This window comes from Schistocerca piceifrons, chromosome 8 (assembly GCF_021461385.2).
Source record: "Schistocerca piceifrons isolate TAMUIC-IGC-003096 chromosome 8, iqSchPice1.1, whole genome shotgun sequence".
NCBI lineage: Eukaryota > Metazoa > Arthropoda > Insecta > Orthoptera > Acrididae > Schistocerca > Schistocerca piceifrons.
Window position 1 is genome coordinate 198,545,304 of NC_060145.1, and position 19,519 is coordinate 198,564,822.

At 41.0% G+C, this 19,519-nt stretch overlaps 1 protein-coding gene across 2 annotated transcripts in view; it reads right to left on the minus strand.

Moving 5' to 3' along the window:
- Positions 1-557: 557 nt before the first annotated feature.
- The window catches only part of LOC124711702 (NADH-ubiquinone oxidoreductase 49 kDa subunit-like), a 168,974-nt gene continuing 150,012 nt past the window's right edge, over positions 558-19,519 (minus strand). For both annotated transcript variants that reach the window (XM_047241904.1, XM_047241903.1), the window contains 4 exons: positions 8,077-8,206; positions 7,870-7,966; positions 7,517-7,657; positions 558-686 (listed from right to left, as the gene is read on the minus strand). In XM_047241904.1, coding sequence (XP_047097860.1) covers positions 649-686; positions 7,517-7,657; positions 7,870-7,966; positions 8,077-8,206 — 406 coding nt within the window. In that variant the 3' untranslated portion in view covers positions 558-648. The remainder of the gene's footprint in view (positions 687-7,516; positions 7,658-7,869; positions 7,967-8,076; positions 8,207-19,519) is intronic.

Consider the following 19,519-nt stretch of genomic DNA (forward strand, 5'->3'; position numbering starts at 1 on the left):
ATTGTGGTGTTTATAAATCTCAATACCCTCTCTATAGATACAGGCTGGATAATGTGATGTTTTCAATATGACACTTGTCTCAGTGAATTTTATTTAATGATGTCAACATCGCAACCTAAGAATGATGATCAATTGCTTTCAGTACCATAGCTAACCTGGTAGCCAACGTCCCATGATAGACTGTGGTGCCCTCTGCAGTGCCCATATATTTGGCGCTCCCTTAAGTTCTGGTTGTAGTTTGCTACTTTACCTCTAGAGATGTCTCCTGCTGTCAGAGAGGAAATGTTAGGAGAAAGTTTTATACATTGACCACGGCCTATTAGTGCAGAAGGTGTAAGCAGTGTCAGTACCAGTCATGAAAGCTTAAATTGTATGATTAATGAGTACATTTTATTGGATGAACCATAAAACATTCATATGAATAATGTACAGGCTCTATAATAGATACAGGGCCAAGTATGAGATGTCACCAACAATTCCATAATATTCATTATATTAATTATGCATAGTGATGTTATTAATTTAATAATTACTAAAATCTGAGAAAAATATTGTTATACTCCTTATAAACAGAGTTTATTTCAGATATCTTCTATGTCATCAAAACTATATTTTATTTCTTCATATTTTTCTTTTCGTTGATTCTGTCTAGCGATCAATCTCACCAAACACTAAATCCAGTGTACCTGTAACCACAAGATTATTGTTTACAGTACAGGAATCTAAAGAGTGATGTAATTTTACCAAAGCATCACTATTTTCCATAGGAAAGACACAGGAAAGAAATCATTATTAAATCAAGTTGTGATTATGAAACGCTCCAGAAAAGTGCAATGCACCTCTCAGATTATTAATACTCATTCTATTTACACTGTCACCAGAGCAGTCAGATACTGCTCATCTTCAATTCTAGAATATGGCAAATAACTCTATGAAAAGGGAAAGTGCAAGAGCAAAACTTCAAGTAAATACAATGAAAGAGGAGAACATCAAGCAGAGAAAGGAATTGACCCAAAAATGTGACAGTAAAACAATGACAAACAGATAGATGTTAACTACATAATTCTTTTTTTCTTTTTGTCACCAAATCTTCTTAAGGTGTGTCCCATATCTTCCAAGTTATCAAGAGAGGAGAGACAATGATAAGGCAGCAGACTCATATTTAGGAGGAAGTTATGGGCATTTTTCATCCTATTCAATGATTACGCAATGACCTCCTCATAAATTTAGTATTTTGTAGGAATGTATTGTAAAATTTACATGGTTTAAGAGAAATACAGACCTCAGCTGCAGTTGATCACTGAATTAAATTCAATGGTGATAGGTGACCTTTGTGCCACATCAGGCTGAAACTTGGATTTCCCACTGTACGCAAGCAGTCGCCTTAATCTCTTTGCCTATCCAAACACACTTCCTGTCCAACTAAACTCTCAAATTGTCACACACTAAAGATGCAGCATCCACCATCAGTTATCGTCACTGCTTGCAGCCTTACCTGATTCCTGCAAGAGTTCAGACATTGTGCACATTCACACTGATGTTATTTGGGGCAGGACTCAAACCCAGATTTCCTGCTTTATGCAAGCAGTCACCTTAACTGCTTTGGCTATCGAGACACACTTTCCATCTAATCTAAATTCTCAGCTTGTCACACATTACACACGTAGCATCCACCATCCATTATCCTCATTGCTTACAGCTCTATTGGGGACCTGCAACACTCTAGAGATACTGTGTATTTGCAATGAAGTTAATGTTACTGTCAAGGCCAATACATATTGTTTTATGTGTGATATCAGTTCGGTCTGATATAATCAACAGAATGTAAATGATAATGCTGCACAAGATTGGTCAGCCCTTAGCTTGGGTTTGATCTTTACCACTACCCCATGTCCCATTTTTGTATCACGCTCTTATTTGGTTTTAAGAAACTAAACAAAGAACACACTTGGCAACAAAGCTCCTGGCAGAATGCTTGAATTTGCATGACAATGGCCTGATTGGCTAATTTCAGTGTTAATTAACTCAGAAACATCACAATGTATTGAATTTTTTGTTAACAATTATTTCTCAGTACAACCTGCATTGTAATGCCCTTACAAGTGTCTCACTGCTCCTGATCATCCTGTATTAAAATACATGATTTAAGAGAAATAAAGACCTCAGCTGCAAGTGGCCACTGAATTAAATTCAATGGCGACAAGTGAAAATTTGTACCGTACTGGAACTTGAACCCAAATTTCCCTCCTCACATGAGCCACCACCTTTACCACTTCTGCTACTGGACACATTTCCTGTCCAACCGAAATTCTCAGCTTGTCACACATTATAAATGTAGTGTCCATCATCCATTATCTTCATTGCTTGAAGCTTTACTTGCGCCCTTCAAGAGTTCAGACAGGTGTATCTGCACTGAAGTCAATAATAATGTCAAGATGCATTTGTGTTATTTGTATGTGTTATATCTGTTCTGTCAGTGTCTGATAGACATTTATGATATAGTGGCCATATATACATACATGATTTAAGACAAAATATGCTAAATTGCAGACAGCTTTCAGCCACAGCCTTCATCAGAAAAAGAGAAACACACGCCATTCATCCAACAAGCAAGCACACCTCACACACACATGACCAACTCCGGTAGGTTGGGCCAAAAAGCAGCTATCATGTGGCATGGTAGCAGCAGTGTGGAGGGGGTGGGGAAGCAGAAGGGATAGAAGTGTACAGGTGGGGGAAGAGACGAGTGCTGCCTGGTGGAGTGCGCAGAGACTAGAATGCCAACAACTAGAGTGCCTGTTGGCACAGCATCAGGAGGTAGGAGATGACAATGAGGAGGAGATGATAGGACAGAGGGGGTGGAAACTATTGGGTGGAAGGTCTGGGGACAGCATGTTACCATAGCTTGATGCCTGGATGATTATAGAAGTGGATAATGTGTTGTAACAATAATTCCCACCAGCACAGTTCAGAAAAGCTGGTAGTGGAAGGGAGGATCCAGATGTCTCGGGTAGTGAAGCAACCACTGATATCAAGGATGTTATGTTCAGCTGCATGTTGTGTCATAGGCTGGTCTGCTTTAGTCTTGGAAACAATTTGGCAGCAGCCATTCATCCATATGGACAGCTGGTTGGCAGTCGCACTGATATAAAAAGCTATGCAGTGATTGCAACAGAGATGGTAAACGACATGGCTGCTTTCACAGATTTCCCAGCACTTGGTAAAGTAGGTTAACCCTGTGACAGGACTGGAATAGGAAGAGCTGGCTAAGTGGACTGGGCAGGTCTTGCACCTGGTCTTCCACAGGGGTATGATCCTTGTAGCATGGGGTTGGGATTGGGAGAGGCATGGGGATGGACTAGGATGTTGGGGAGATTGGGTGGGCGATGGAACACCACTTGAGGAAGGGTGGAATGGATCTCGGGTAGAATATACCTTGTTTCAGGGCATGATGATAGGTAATCACAGCCCTGGGAAAGGATGCGGTTCAGGGTGGTATCAGGTGACAAAGGGAGTACTCCCTTGTTGCTGGTTCTTGGGGGTGGTGGGAGGATTGGGAGTGTGAGGAGAAATGGCGTGAGAGATCTGTCTGTGGACTAGGGCTGGGGGACAGTGCCTGTCTGTGAAGGCCTTCGTGAGACGCTCAGTATACTAGGCAAGGCAGTTCTTGTAGCTGCAGATATGGCATCCCCAAGTGACCAGGCTGTATGGGAGGGATTTTTTGGTATGTTGAAATGCAGGTACAGTTGGTGGTTGGTGGGTTTAATGTGGAAAGAGGTGTGGATGGAGCCATAAGAGAGGGGGAGACCAACATCTAGGAATGTGGCACAGTGAGTTGAGGAGGACCAGGTGAAATGAATGGTAGAGATGGTGTTGAGGTTGTAGAAGAATGAAAATCATCCACCAATTATCTGACTCCCCACCTATAAACTCTGCCATAGTGATCCCATCACAGAAGTCCAACACAGCCTCCAATTCCTGCTTGAAGCCTTTGGCCCTTCCGAGAACCTCTTCACTGGATTTGTTTCCCTCCTCACCCGTACAACAACCAGCATACTCACCTTCTACATGCTCCCCAAAAGCCACAAAGCCAACAACCCTGGATGCCACAAAGGAGTGACATCTTCATCACCCAATACTAATCCAGATTGGAACAACTGAAACAAATCCTTTACCAGGGTTCTGATTACCTGTTGATCAAGCCATGAAATGTGGGCTATACCAACTGGGATCCACCCCACCCCACCTAAAGTGGTGTTCTGACACCTACCCACCTCCACAACATCCTAGTTTATCCCTATGCCACTCCCAATCCCAATCCTTGCCAAAAATTCATGTACCTGTGGTAGACCAGGTGCAAGACCTGTCCAGTCTACCCACCCAGTACTTTCTATTCTTGTCCTGTAACAGGCTTATCCTACACAAACAGGTGCCAGGCCACCTGTGAAAGCAGCCATGTCATTTACCATCTCTTCTGCAATCACTGCACTACTTTTTATATTGGTGGAGGATGAACAGCCAATGCCAAATTGTGGCCAAGAGCAAAGTACACCACCTTGTGACATAACATGCAGCTGAACATAATATCCTTGATTTCAATGGCTACTTCACTACCTGAGCCATCTGGATCCAACCTTCCACCACCAGCTTTTCTGATCTGTGCAGATGGCAGTTATCATTACAAAACATACTCTGCTTCCATAATGATCCCAGCCTCAACCTACAGTGACATACCACCCCCACATCCTCCATCCAACAGTTCCCACCCCTCTGTCACATCATCTCCTCCCCATTCTCATCTCCTACTCTCTCTGTTGGTCATTCTCTGCCAATGCACCCTCCCATCTTTCACCACTACTCTCCTTTTTCACTCTGTTTTCCCTGCCCTCTTGCCCCACAACCTCCTGATGCTGGGCCTGTTGGCATTCTAGTTCCTGCACACTCTGCCAGACAGTGCTCTTCTCTTCCCTCACTCATACACTGCTATCCCTTCCCCCTCCAGATTACTGCTTCCATCCCACACAGCAGTTGCATTCTGGCTTGAGCTGCCAGATTTGACAGTCATTTGTGCATGAGGTGTGCTTGCTTGTGTGAATGAATGGTGCGTGTTTCTCTTTTTCTGGTAAAGGCTGTGTCCAAAATCTTATGTGTAAGTGTCTTATAATTGGTCCTGTTTAAACTTAGTGTGTTATCTTTTCTTTATGGTAAGTCGCAATCAATCTTTTCCCACATTGTTGACATTCCTAACTGGAGTTTCCATTGTTTGATTTAAGAGAGATATAGACTTTAGCTGCAACTGGTCACTAATTTAAATTCAGTGGTGACAACAGAAAGTTTGTGCCACATTTGGACTTGAAACCAGATTTTCTTCTTTACACGAGCAGTCACTTACCCACTTTGACAAATTTTCAGTGTCACCACTGAATTTAATTAGTTGTCGAATTGCAGTTGAGGCCTGCTTTCTTCTATATAAATACAGAAGGAGGGGGGGGGGGGGGGGGGGGGGGGGGACGGGGGTAAGGTATAGCATGTAAAGCTTATAATAGTGTGCAGGGTAGAGGGTACTAAGACATAATTGTTAAGAAACAAATTCAATACACTGTGTTATTTATTTCCATTGAAGCTAGCCAATCAAGCTGCTGTGCATGCAGGTTCAAGCAGGCAGCCAGAGATGGTGTCACCAAACACATTCTTTACTTGGTGTCCTTCAATCAAATAAGAGTGCAATACAAAAAATGTACGTGGGACGGGATCAGACCTGTAATACCCCTTTCTAAGAAACTAAATTTTGTGTAAAAATCTGTGACCAGGAAGTCGATATCTGTGTAATAAGAGTTGGTGCAACCTTCAAATTTTTCAGAGGGCACCTAGGAAAAGCCTGGCTGTTTTTTACTTTTCTTTCTGCTTTCAGCTATTGACACATAAGCACCATGGGCTGTAGTTGTAATAACTTTAGAATATACAAACTTATTCTGAGTTACTTACATGCTGTGTTATTATCAACTAACAAGTCCACATGTTTATTTCATTATTAACTATATTTTGAGATTTATTTCTCAGAACTTCTAGTAAGGAAGACACAATACTTCAGTGTGGCACCAATCTACAATTGGTGTGGTTTCACTACTAATTCGCAATGTCCATTCTAACTTATTGTTATGCAGAATCTGTAATCATTCAGAAAAGAAATCTGAGTTTTTTCAAATCAATCATACAGCAAAAAGCAACTATGAAATTGCAATATAGAAATTACATTTTGTAATATTCATTTGGTTCACATTCTCTGTTGTGCTACTCCAAACACCGATCCATGATCATAGTCTTCATTCTGGTAACAACATTTTAAAATATTTGAGTTGGTGGAGATGGAAGTCAGCTTACAGATTACAGGCAATCAGTACCACTAATAATCTTGTGACACTAGAATACACATATATCCAGTGCATGGCTAACACTCTCATGACAACAGAATACATATACATTCAGTGCCTGGACAATTATTCTTTTAAACCTAAGCCACAGTTCCTCTACATGCAACTCTCTCTCTCTCTCTCTCTCTCTCTCTCTCTCTCTCTCTCTCTCTCTCTCTCTTCTCAGCGATCACAGGCCCTGTGTACCACGCACTACATCAACAATCTGCTTCCACTGCCTTCTATCTCTCTCAGCCTCTCTCCACCCTGTGGAAATTCCTAATGGTGTGATGTCCTTCTCTATGTCATCTTTCCACCTTGTGTGAGGTCGGCCCAATGGTCTTGTTGCCTGGAGAGTTCCTTCAAATGCTTTCTTGGTGATTTTGTTGTTTTCCATTCTGGCTACATGCAACTACCCAGAGGTAAATGTTTTGATTTCTTCACAGCAATGCCTCTTTATCTAGCTTACTGAACAAGTAAATCTTTTACTTGTTTTATCTGTCTTTTGTACTTTAGTAATCATTGTTCCTAGAGCTGCCTCATGGTCATTGCAGTTTCAACACAGACATCCTCAAATAGGTCAGGCCTGTGTGTTGTCATCAGTTCTATAGATTTTCATCAGTAATGAGCTTCCAAATTTAATGTTTTAAGTAGTTTTCAGTTTTTCTGCTATTTACTAAGTTACACATAGCTGGTGTAGCCACTAACATTAGTAACTACTATACTAACAGTTCACTGTTAATATGGTGTAAAAATTTTCATTTTTGTTAATATGTACCTTTACTGATCCAGCAACCCTGAAGTTTCTTCTTCTTCAAGCAAACTATAGGATGCAATGAATGATTGAATGTGAGTGACTGAAGCCCAAAATATGACTGATAACCCAAGTAAATAAAAATGGAAAGAAGACATATCAAGTACACTGATTTTTATGCAAAGCTTTGTATGGATTTGAGGACTAAATATGTTGATGTTAAAGATTCAAAATTGTTTTTACTTACAGAAGATTTTGTGACTACCCACCTTACTTCTTGGCACTACACAATTCCTTTAGCATTATGATATTTTGTAATCTTTAAAAGATAAGAACTTAAAATCATACCAACCTAGGATAGCCACAACATCAGCTAACATAAGTCTTCTGCTAATTTTGTCAATGGCTGCAAGATGAGCAAAGCCTGGTGCTTTGATTTTGCAGCGATATGGTTTGGAACTGCCATCAGAAATAATGTAAATACCAAATTCTCCTGCAAATTACAATTTGGTATACAAAAAATATTTTCTTTAGTGCACACACTCAAAAGTAAATCAGCTATGAAGAAATAATAAATACAATTATTTCAGGTTCTTGATATCATTTTAATAGATATACTTGAGTAGTTTTGTATTAACAGCTTTATGTAGTTTGCCAGAAAACACCCCAGAAAGCCACTTTTCCAATGTTATTAATACTACTAACCTTTCGGAGCTTCCACTGCTGTGTAGGTAGCACCTGGTGGCACATGACAGCCTTGTGTAAATAACTTGAAGTGATGGATTAATGCCTCCATTGATGTCTGTAACACAATTTGCAGCTTGAACCACCAGTGAATGTGCACAAGTGCTTGTACAATGTATAAAATCTTTGAGAAATAAGGGTAGTCAAAAATGAAAAAAAAAGACTTACCTTCATTTCTGCCCGTGAAGGAGGAGTTATTTTCATGTCATCTGTCTTAACTTCACCAGGAGGCATTTTGTTTAGACACTGCTCAATGATTCTAACAGACTGTCTCATTTCCTCAAAACGACATAAATATCTGCAGCATTTAGAGATAAAGTACATCAGTCAAGCAGTCTGCTGCAATATTTAATGTCATATTTACTAACATACTTTCTCAGAGATAAGACAGTATCATAAACTTCTGCATAACTAACATTCACAAATAATTTTCTACTCAAAAAAGCCTGGCATACAGGCAATGTTACAAAAGATCTGGTAGACTCTCGCAGTTATTTAGTCTGTGATCTGTGATGATCTGGTATAATCATAAGACATGGGGACAGCATGGTGATTATATTTTTATAATTTTTCATATCTATATTACATGAATTTCAGAACTGAAATATCAACATCTCATAGCAGTTCAGTACTGCTCTCAAAAATCCTGGACAAAACTGACTTTGGAATTTTCCATGCGTCTTTAATTCAGGGTTTCACTCATAATTCCAATCCCCCCTCCTGCACCCTCCACCCTCCTCTTTCACATCTGATACCTACACCAATTAAATATAAAATTCATCAAATATATGCTAACTGACATGCATCTAATTGTCATTTTCATGAAAAAAGCATATCTCCATATTCTTATTCACATGTCACACCCAAAATATAAATTCTTAAGTACTGATCTCTAAAACAATCCCAAAACTCTGTTGTTAACCTTTCTATTAAAATCCACAGCACTACAGAAGCTTCAGTCCTATCTAAATGTCTTAGCTTCAGCCCTACACCCAAATTTAATCATATTGGACTTGTGAAAGACCTACTCTCCTTCTCCTGATCCCTGCAGTGGAAACACTTGTTTGGTGCCAGTCTCTTCAATAAAAACCAGCCTAATCCCAAAACTGAATCCTGTCTCTCCCTGCTCATACCAACATCCAATGGCCGCCCCTGTAGCTGAGTGGTCAGCCTGACAGATTGTCAATCCTAAGGGCCAGGGTTCAATTCCTGGCTGGGTCAGAGATTTTCTTCATTCAGGGACTGGGTGTTGTGTTGTCCTAATCATCATCATTTCATCCCCAGTGACACGCAAGTAGCTGAAGTGGCGTCAAATCGAAAGACTTGCACGTGGCGAGCAATCTACCTGATGGGAGGCCCTAGTCACATGACGTTTATTATTATTACTAACATCCAACATTGACTATCTGCCCCTCCCACCTAACCACCACCTGGTCACCTTCCAGGAGTTCTTTACCTCCAACTTGGCTCACCATCCTTCCCCAGGTCCCATCCAAAGAACACCAACCTTCCAGTAGACTAAAGGACAGCTACGCACAGCCTCAAAACAGATCCTAACCTAATCATTTTACCAACAGAATATGATTCCACCACCTTCTGTTATAGATAGCAGTGACTACCTGGCCAAAGGCCTCAGCCAATTGTCTGACTCCTCCACCTATAAACTCAGCCAGAATGATCCCAATACAAAAGTCCAACACAACCTCCAGTCCCTACTTAAAACCATAGGCTCTTCCCAGAACCTTTCCCCTGAATCTATTTCCCTCCTCACCTGTATGACACCCTGCACATCTGCCTTCTACACGCTCCCCAAATGTCAGAGACTCAACAGTCTTGGAGCCCCCATTGTAGCTGGTTATGGTGTTTCCACTGAAAAAATCTTGGCCCTCACTGACCAACACATCCAACCAATTGCCCAAAATCTAGTCTTCCACATCAAAGATACCAACCACTTCCTTCACCAACTCTCCATTGTCCTCACCTCTTATCTCCTATATCCCTACTCATCACTGTTGCTACCACTTCCCTATAGACCAACATTTCTCTCACCACTGTTGAACACCACTCTCTCACTGGCCTTCAGAATTCTGATTTGCCATATACCTTATGCACTATATCCTAACACACATTTGAAAGGGCACGGCCGATTTCCTTCCCAATCCTTCGCTAACCCGAGCTTGCGCTCCGTCTCTAATGACCTCGTTGTCGACGGGACGTTAAACACTAACCACCACCACCACGACCACCTAACACACAACTACTCCTCCTTTGAAGGGAAGGTACGCAAACAAATCCACAGTACAATCAAGGGCACCCACATGGCATCCTCTTTCACTTTCTTGGTATGGGACATCTACAGCAAGTGTTCCTAACCTCCCAAAAGCCCAAACCTGTGGTCTAGTTTAGCTTCTCTGATGATATCTTCATAATCTGGACTCAGAGCCAAGACACCCTATCCCCATTCCTTCACAATCTCAACACTTTTTCTCCCATCCGCATCTCCTGGTCATCCTCAACCCACATACTACATTCCTAAGTTTGACCTGCTCCTCTCCGATGGCTCCATCTACATCTCTGTCCATGTTAAACCCACTAACCACCAACAGTACCTGCACTTCTACAACTGTCAATGCTTACACAACAAAAATCCTCTTCCCCCATACAGCCTGGTCACCCAGGGATGGCATATTTGCAGTGACAAGAATGCCCTTCCCCAGTGTGCTCAAGGTATCACAAAGGCCTTCACAGACAGGCACTATACCCCAGACCTAGTCCACAAACAGATTTAGTATGCCATATCCCACACACTCCCAGTCCTCCTTCCAACCATTACCAAGAACCAGGTATAAAGGAGTACCCTCTTTGTTACTCAATACTAACTTGGATTGGAACACCTGAAATATATCCTTCAGCAGGGCTCTGATCATCTATCATCATGCCCCAAAATGAGGGACACCCAACACAAGATCCTTTCCACTCCTCCAAAAGTGGTGTTCCATCACCCACTCAACGTCTACAACATCCTAATCCCAACCCCTAGCCAACAGGTGCAAGGCTTGCTCAGTCCATCCGCCCAGAACTTCCTATTCCAGTCCTGTTACAGGCTTATCCTATCCAATCAGAGTCCAGGCCACCTGTGAAAGCAACCATGACATACACCATCTCTGGTTCAATCATTGCACAGCTTTTGATATTGGTGTGCCTACCTACCAGCTGACCCCTAGGATGAATGGCCACTGCCAAAGGACACCCTGTGGTATAACATGCAGCTCAACATTACACACTTGAATACAATGGCTGTTTCAAAACCTGAGCCACCTGGACCTCTAGTCTACCACCAGCTTCTCTGAACTGTGAAGATGCTAGTTATCCTTACAACAATCTCTCTCCCAAAATCATCTGAGTCTATACCCACTGTCCCCACACCTTTCACTTTACAGTTTCCATCCTGATATTGGCTGTCAACCTTGCCCTGCCGCCTAGTCCCTGCCAGATACTAGTCTGCCATGCAGTGCTGACTCCTCTCTCCCTACTCATGCCCTGCTATCCTTCTCCTTTCCCTGACCCACTTCAGACTGCTGTTCCAGTCAACATGAGACAGTCACATTCTGGCCAGAGTGAGTGGCCAAGTGTGCACGAGGTGTGCTTGCTTGTGTGAATGTGTGTGTATTTTCCTTCCTGAAGAAGGCTTTGGCTGAAAGCTCAATGTGTAACAGTCTTCTCATTGTCTCTTTCTGTAACTCGAGGTCTCATCTTTAAGGAGAGTATCAATCTATCCTTTTTGTAATATTGTTGATCTTTTATGAAAGATTGTTAGTGAAGATATTACAAGTTAATTTTTGGTCTTCGTGTATTTTACACTTCATGCTTAATGCACAATTGTTAAAAGATTTACATTAGCCAGGAATCAAAGTCAGGCCACCCACTATGCAAACGGACATTCTAACCAAAGAGTCATGTGGCCCATTGACAAAACTGGCCCTAAATTAATGAATTAAGACCTATGGAAAATTTCAAAGTCAGTTTTCTCCAGAATTTTTGAGAGTAGCATCAAACAACTTTGGTATACTGACATTTGATCTCTGAACTTCATGTACCATAAATATCGAAACTTTAAAAACTTCAATTGCTGTACAGTCTCTCTATTAATTACATATTTTTACATATGTATCTATACTCTGCAAACCACTGTTCTGAATATCAAGTATTTCTTATGACAATGATCACTGTAAACAGGCCAGTCATGAGTCTTAATGTTGTCACATCTAAACCAGCTAACAAGAAGAACAGTGTTACATTAAAATCAAAGACATTGTCAAATTTCCAGAACTTATCTTCTTTTCAACGACAAGTGAACAATTTGTTTAAGTCTCACAGAACATTTCCAAGTAGGACATCTGTATGCAACTTGATGTTGGAGAATCTGTCACACTTTTGAATAGTCTTATCTATGAATGACTGAGTCAGCCGAAACTTTTTTAGTCATGTTTACCTGGTGGGACTGAACCTGTTTCTGACAAGTCAGAGCACTTGCGTTTTTATGTGGATGCCCTGGATGCAGCAACACTGTAGGATTTCCCAATCGCACATAGTAGGTTTGTTCAGGAAAGGGCAGCAGATCCTGATTTACAAGTGTTGGTTCAGCACATCTCCACCTGTCAGCCATGGACAGTCAAAGCAGTTCAGAAGTCATTAGTTAATGATGTTATGGACATGTCACGGCCTATCAGTTCAGCAGGTGTCATTCTTCTCCATACAGAATTGGGTCATTCACAGGTACTTACAACAAGGTGTTTACAACAAAAAGTGCTTCATTTGTTGCACCAAAGTCATTAGGGCATGGTCAGAACAAAAAACCTTGCCTGACACCATTGCACTTGGGTCAGGATGGACTTTCAGGTTAAAAAGTTGACTGCCAGATGGGAACACAATTGTGGGTGATGCGTTTAGGAGTTTTCCATTTGTTGTACCCATACATTCCACAACTGCTTCTCAAACCATCAAAACATTGATGTCAGGTTTTTGTATAGAGGGTCTTCCAGAGGTAATTGTTTCAGACAATTGACCACAGTTTGTGTCAAGTGAATTTCAATGTATCTGTGAAACCAACCATTCCCAGTCAATTGGAGAGTGGAATATTTTTTATGCACTTTTAAGTAGCAAACAAACAGATTTTTTGATTCCCATGGATGGGAACAGGCTCTACCAACATTCTTGGCTGCCTACAATTCCCAATTGAGAGGCAGTATCATCCGCAGAATTGCTTCATGGCCACTGTCACTAAATTTTACTTCATATAGCGGAGATGCTGAGCAGCAGATAGGCACAACAAAAAAACTGTCACAAATTAGCTTTCAGCCCACTGCAGTGTGGCTTCAGTTGCCAGAGTCTGCAGTCGTGGGTGTGTGAGTATTTTTGAAGGCCATACTGGCCAAAAGCTAATTTGTGACAGTCTTTTCGTTGTGCCTATCTGCAACTCAGTACCTCCACTATATGATGAGTACCAACTTTACTTTCATTAATATTGTTACATTCCAGCCTGGATTTTCCCCTATTTGAATTTTACTTCACCTTCTGCATTCATCTCAGTGATCAGCTAAGTACCTTTTCACTACTCAGTTTAAAATTAATGATGTCTTTTTCAGATTGATCAGAGCCCACAGAAGATGGGAACGCAACATTCTCTTTTTATCATTCAGGTTCCTTCTGGTGTACACAGACAGCACTACAAACAAATTCGTGCATGTTGGCTGTGTGATCCTGCCTCAGACCTCTCATTTCAGATTTGGTGCAACACAGGATCTTACTGCCAATGCCATTCACACCTCCCTTGGGTTTGGCACCACCAGTGCTGGAGGTGAATCCGATGGAGATCGATGTGGCACTCGTCAGGGTCAGGTCAGGATTGCCCAACTGCGATTCTTCACAACATCAGGGACGGACCAGAAGCCAAGATGTCATTCACTTCAATAGCACCTTAGCTGCTGGCTGCAGGTGTGCACCCTATGCCTTTTTTGAGCCAGTGTTTCCGGACACTCACAAGTTGGATGGCAGGGTGCGGGCAGGGGTCCCGCATTGGCTGTCGCTCTAGTGCCTGCCTCCTCAGTGACAGCTATGGCCAAGCTTTCCCCTCTTGTCATTCTGCCCACTACTCAATGATGCTGAGGAAGTTTGTGGAGTGGGGAGTAATGTTGGCATAGCCCATCTATCCCACACAAGAAGTAGTTATTCTGTGTGCAGAGATTGACACCAGATGTTTTTACTAGAGGTTCTGCTGTTGTCCAACAGTGGCAGAACCCCAGGAGTGTGCCAGCTGCCAGTCACATGAGTGCCACACCACTTGAGCTGAGGTGCCACTGGCACCACAGATCATGTGTTTAAGAGGCCGCCAACCACAGCTCTGCCTAGTTGAGTAGCTAAATTTTAGCAGTAGTCAAGTATCATTATAGTAGCAGTCATAACTTTCTCTAAGAGTGTAGTGCAACAGAGCTGACCTCAAAACTTAACACTGTGGATTGCAAGCCAGATGAGAATTGTGAACAGTTAAGGTTTTTATCTCCTCCTGGCATTGGCCAAGGAATTGTATAAGAAGTTCAGTGAGGATTCTTGAAGTAAGTTACGTTTTTCACAACATTTCTCACAGTGATTCTGTTCTCTCATTCTTTTGATTTCTGCCCCAGAAACCCATCCTGATAGGACACGTCATAATTCTGATGATGAGACTTTACTTGCTCACTTTATCCATGACACCAGGGCCATGCAAATATCTCATACACTATGGACTGATGAGCAGCCAACACTGGTCTGAGGGGAGTTTCCACAGCACTGGGTCATCAAAGTGTTTATTTCTGTAAGACTGAAAGCAACATATCAGCAAAACAAACATGACATTAATCACTATAAACATGTTTTGATTCTGGCACAGTTATGTACAGTCTAGCAGAATGCTCAATGACATCGGGACCACATAAGTCTCCCTCATGTTATGGGCTGGCGAACAGCCAATGTTGGTCTGTGCAGACATCTCCACCAGACAGCTCACAGGGTTAAGTCCCCACCTGTGGACTTGACACAGCACAATGGTCAGCCAACTCTAGGCTCTATATCAGCAGTTGAACTTCTGCCTTGTAGGGCAGTGGTTTATGGCCAGGGCAGTACCACTGCCATCCACCCACATCAGGGTGAACATCTCTCCCAATAGCAGTGGACCTCTATGAGAAGTCAGGCATATGTTCACACTGCTGGCACTTCTTGCTCACAGCTGCATGGGGCATGCAGTGCTGAATGAAGCAAACAGTGCCAGCAAAGCAGGACATGGACACCACATGTCCAGCACACCACCACTGCCTTTTTCAGGTGATGGTGCAGCCAGCAGATCACATGCTGGGGGGCACTTGCTGGTGGGGAGGATGGGGGGGGGGGGGAGTGATGTGGCAACACAGCACTTTGCACTTTGATCATTGTAGTGCAGGAATAAATAAAGATGTTTTACCTTGTAGCCTAGTTTTACTGGGCACCACCACCACCTCAACACCCTGCTGCTCCTACACCGTAGCACCCCCCTCACTCCAGGTCATGACTTGGGCCAGAAGTATTTGAGTATCACTGGACCTTGTCTGGTGGCTGGTGTCAGAACACTCAACCTCCATTTAGTATGACTTCTCAACCACAGCCTGTAGTTCCATCATACAGTGAGGTGAATGAACGGATTATTGGTTTTTCTGATTGTTTCTCATATTTTGTGCATAGAGGATATGGAATCTAAGCAGGAGATTGACAGAAATTTGAGGGTTATGTTTATACAGCCAGTGATACCAGCTGATCAGTCTCAGTTCCATGGCAATGCAAAGGAGCGTTATTTACAACCCATGAGATCAAGTCAGGGTAATTTGCTACGCTGTTCTGCACCATGAAATTTGTGTTAACTGTCATACATACAGGCACATGGATAGTCAAGATGGTTGATGATAAGATGAAAATGTTGTATTGTGGTATACAACCTGTTGTGTGTTCTGTGTTACTCACTATGTACTGGAGCTTAAAATTTCGCAATGACAGTCTCAGGCAAAGAGTGTCACTGGTTGAAAGGCAGTTCAAGCATTAGTTAATGAAGTAGTGCAATTGATAACAGGTAATACTGACTTGATAAACAAGCTTTCAGCTGGGAACAAACAGTTAGAATCAGCTAAGCAACCTAGTCCTTTACTACATCCAGCCAGCACCATTTCAATCACACCTCTCTCTGGAAAGTTGACTGATGATGTAATGTATTTTCTTGACGACTGGCAATTAACAACGAGAATTGGGGGATGGTTAAAGGATCAATTACTGCTGGTGATGAAGTTATGACATGAGATGAATAATCATATGTTAAACACAACAGGAAACCCCAGGCCCACCCTGTGGAGATATTGGTAAATTCTAATGCAACAAGTTTTGATGTGTGAGTGGAATGTGGCATACTGGGAGTGATGAAGGGTATAAAGTGCAAGTTTTCATTGGATACAATGGTACATGTGTTGATAGCAAGTATGGACCTCATGGGTCTGAGGCAACTGAGCCCTCCAACTATAACTTACCTGGAGTTGGAGACAGTGATGTGGAGTCTTTGGGTTCAGCAACTGCAGATTTTCAGGTTGGGCTGCAGTTTTTTAAGCAATACATAGAAGTTTGGTCCTGGGTAAATGAAGGATTAGACTTTCTGATGACATAATATGCCAAAATTGAGCTTAAATGAATGTAGTTGATCTTAGAGGGAAAATGTTCCAGCTACGGGAGGCTGTCACTAGTGAAGTACTGTCAGAAGGAGCAACAATGTTAAGGGGCAACCCACTTGAACTGCAGTCAACACCACTAAGGATCAATTAACATATTATTGCACCACAAGGTGTTGGAAAGTTGGCCTGTGTAAATGTGAAACTGGAATGACCAGTTAATGTGTTGTGTTTGGTAGAACCACTTGCATAAAATGATGTATTAGACACATCATGATGCTTAGTAAGGCAAAGCATTGCATTCATGTGGGAGAGGTTGCTTGGGAAAGTGTATACCATGCTCTTTTCTCCTCTCACTCTACTATCAAGTAGTAGATGGAGTGGTAGAGGAGAACACTAGTCCATGAGGGGCAGCTACAGTAATTGTGTCAAAATAGTCACCAGATGTTAGTAAAAGATGTAGTAGTAGTAGTAGCTTTATTCATCCATAGATCTCTTTTTACAAGGATACAGGACATGTCAAAGTATTTACAAGTTTAGACCAATTTAAAACACGTCAGTTCGTACACACATGTTTACGGATTTCTAGTTAGAGACAATCATTAGATTTACTCCTTGTATAAAATACTTTTTTTACAAATAACTTATTAAATAATGTAACGCCACACTGTTCACTCCACTTCACTCACTACACACACAAACATACACACATACTGGTGATATCTGAGCCATTTTCTGTACCACAACTTTCTATTTGCTATTCTGAAAAACTGAGTCAGCATCCCTCTATTACGAGTGAGATGTTGAACTCAGAAAGACGAAGAGGTGTTAGTATTGTGCACTGCATAGCTTGGGGGTAAGTTTTTCTAGAAAAGGAAAAATGAAGGAAAAAACATAGTGTGAAGGTGGTATGTGGAATGTTAGATGTTATATAATCATTATTATTATTTATTTGTAAAACTTTTTTTTATCAAACCCTTACTCTGTTTTATCTAAATAATCCTTCAATGTATAAAATGTATTGCATAGCAGGTACTTTTTAGCTGCCGTTTTAAATAAGTGTATTTTTGCAATTTCTTTTATCTGTTTTGGTAATTTATTGTACAGTTTTATTCCTTTGTAGAAAATGCTGTTTTGAGTTTTATGTTTATTTTTTCTTGGCAAATCTAAGTTGAGTCTAGCTCTTGTTCCATGGTCATGGACAGAACTGTTTGTGCAGTAATTACCAATGTTATTTTTGATGTGTACAACTGACTAGTAAATCCCAAGTGTTTTGAACAGATCTTTACAATGAGCTTGACTACCATTTTTGGTTATGATTCTTATGGCTCTTTTCTAGAGTTTGAAAATTGGATTCATATTTTGTGCATTTGTTCCCCAAAAAAGAATGCCACAGCTAAGAACAGAGTGTACATATGAATAGTATGTAACTAAAAGACACTGCATGTTACACACCGATGATAGGATTCTAAGGGCTTAACACACTGATGACATTCTGTTTGCAAGTACCTTTGTGTGTTCACACCACTTCAACTGAGAATCAATATTCATTCCTAGAAATTTTGCATTTGTTACACAGTCTATTGAGGTGCCATCTACATTTAATTTAACATTGTCATTTTTCCTCTTCAAACTGAAATTCATGATGTTAGTTTTCTTATGTTCAATGTCACTTTATTGCTTATTGACCAGTCATAAACTTCCTTGAGAGCTTCATTTACTTTCTCTGCAAGCGTTCTCTTGTTTTCTCAGTGACTATAAAATTGCTGTCATCAGCGAATAGAGTTTTTTCACCATGAGTAACACTTCTGGGAAAATAATTTATGTATATCAAGAATAGTATTGGTACTAATATGCTACCTTGCAGAACCCCTATATTAATGTATTTTGGTTTTGATAAGTGTTTTACTAAATGTTTAGATCTATTTGAAGACTATGTTATCTCTACTCTTTGTACCCTATCTGCTAGGTATGATCAAAACCAGTCATTAGCTACCACTCTTATTCCTAATGCTTCTAATTTTATTTAATAGACTCTTGTGGTCAACTGTGTCAAAGGCCTTAGAAAGATCCAAAAATATGCCCATGACACACTCATCTTTGTCAAGAGCATCAAGTACAACCTTTGTGAATTCTACTATAGCTGGACTCCGAATTTTTGCCACTTTGGAAACCCAACTGTGATTCGCTTAAAATGTTGTATTTATTGAGGTAATTCATTAATCTGTTTTTCATAATTGCTTCTACTATTTTTGAGAATGGTGACCAGCAGGAAAATGGGCCTGTAATATTCTACATCTTCTGCATCACCTTTCTTAAGCAAAGGTACAACTTTTGCCTGTTTAACTGCTCTGGAAATATCCCTGATGTGAAGGATTCATTTATTATATTTGTTAAAAGGGGCCTTGTATAATCTCTATGCATTGTTTCAGTACACACATTGATACTTCATCTAAGCCTACTGACTTTTTATTTTTTAGTTTTTGAACAGTTTGATTGACTTTATGCTCTGTGGTTGGAAGTAACATCATTGTATTTAGTGCAACTTTATTTACAAGTGTTATATGAGGGGCGTTTGAAAAGCCCATGCAATAATAAAAACTACTTACATGTTTGGGGTAAACCTTTTTTATCTGTAAGCATAGTCTCCTTTTAGACTTATACACTTCGTCCAACACTGTTCTAATTTGCTGATCCCTTCCGAATAATAGGAATTGTCCAAGTCTGCAAAATAGCTATTAGTTGCTGCAATCACCTACTCATTTGAATAAAATCTTTGTCCCACCAGCCATTTCTTCACATTGGGGAACAAATAGTAGTCCAACAGAGCCAAGTCTGGAGAATACGGGGGATGTGAAATGAGTTGGAATCCTATTTTCATTAATTTTGTGACCACA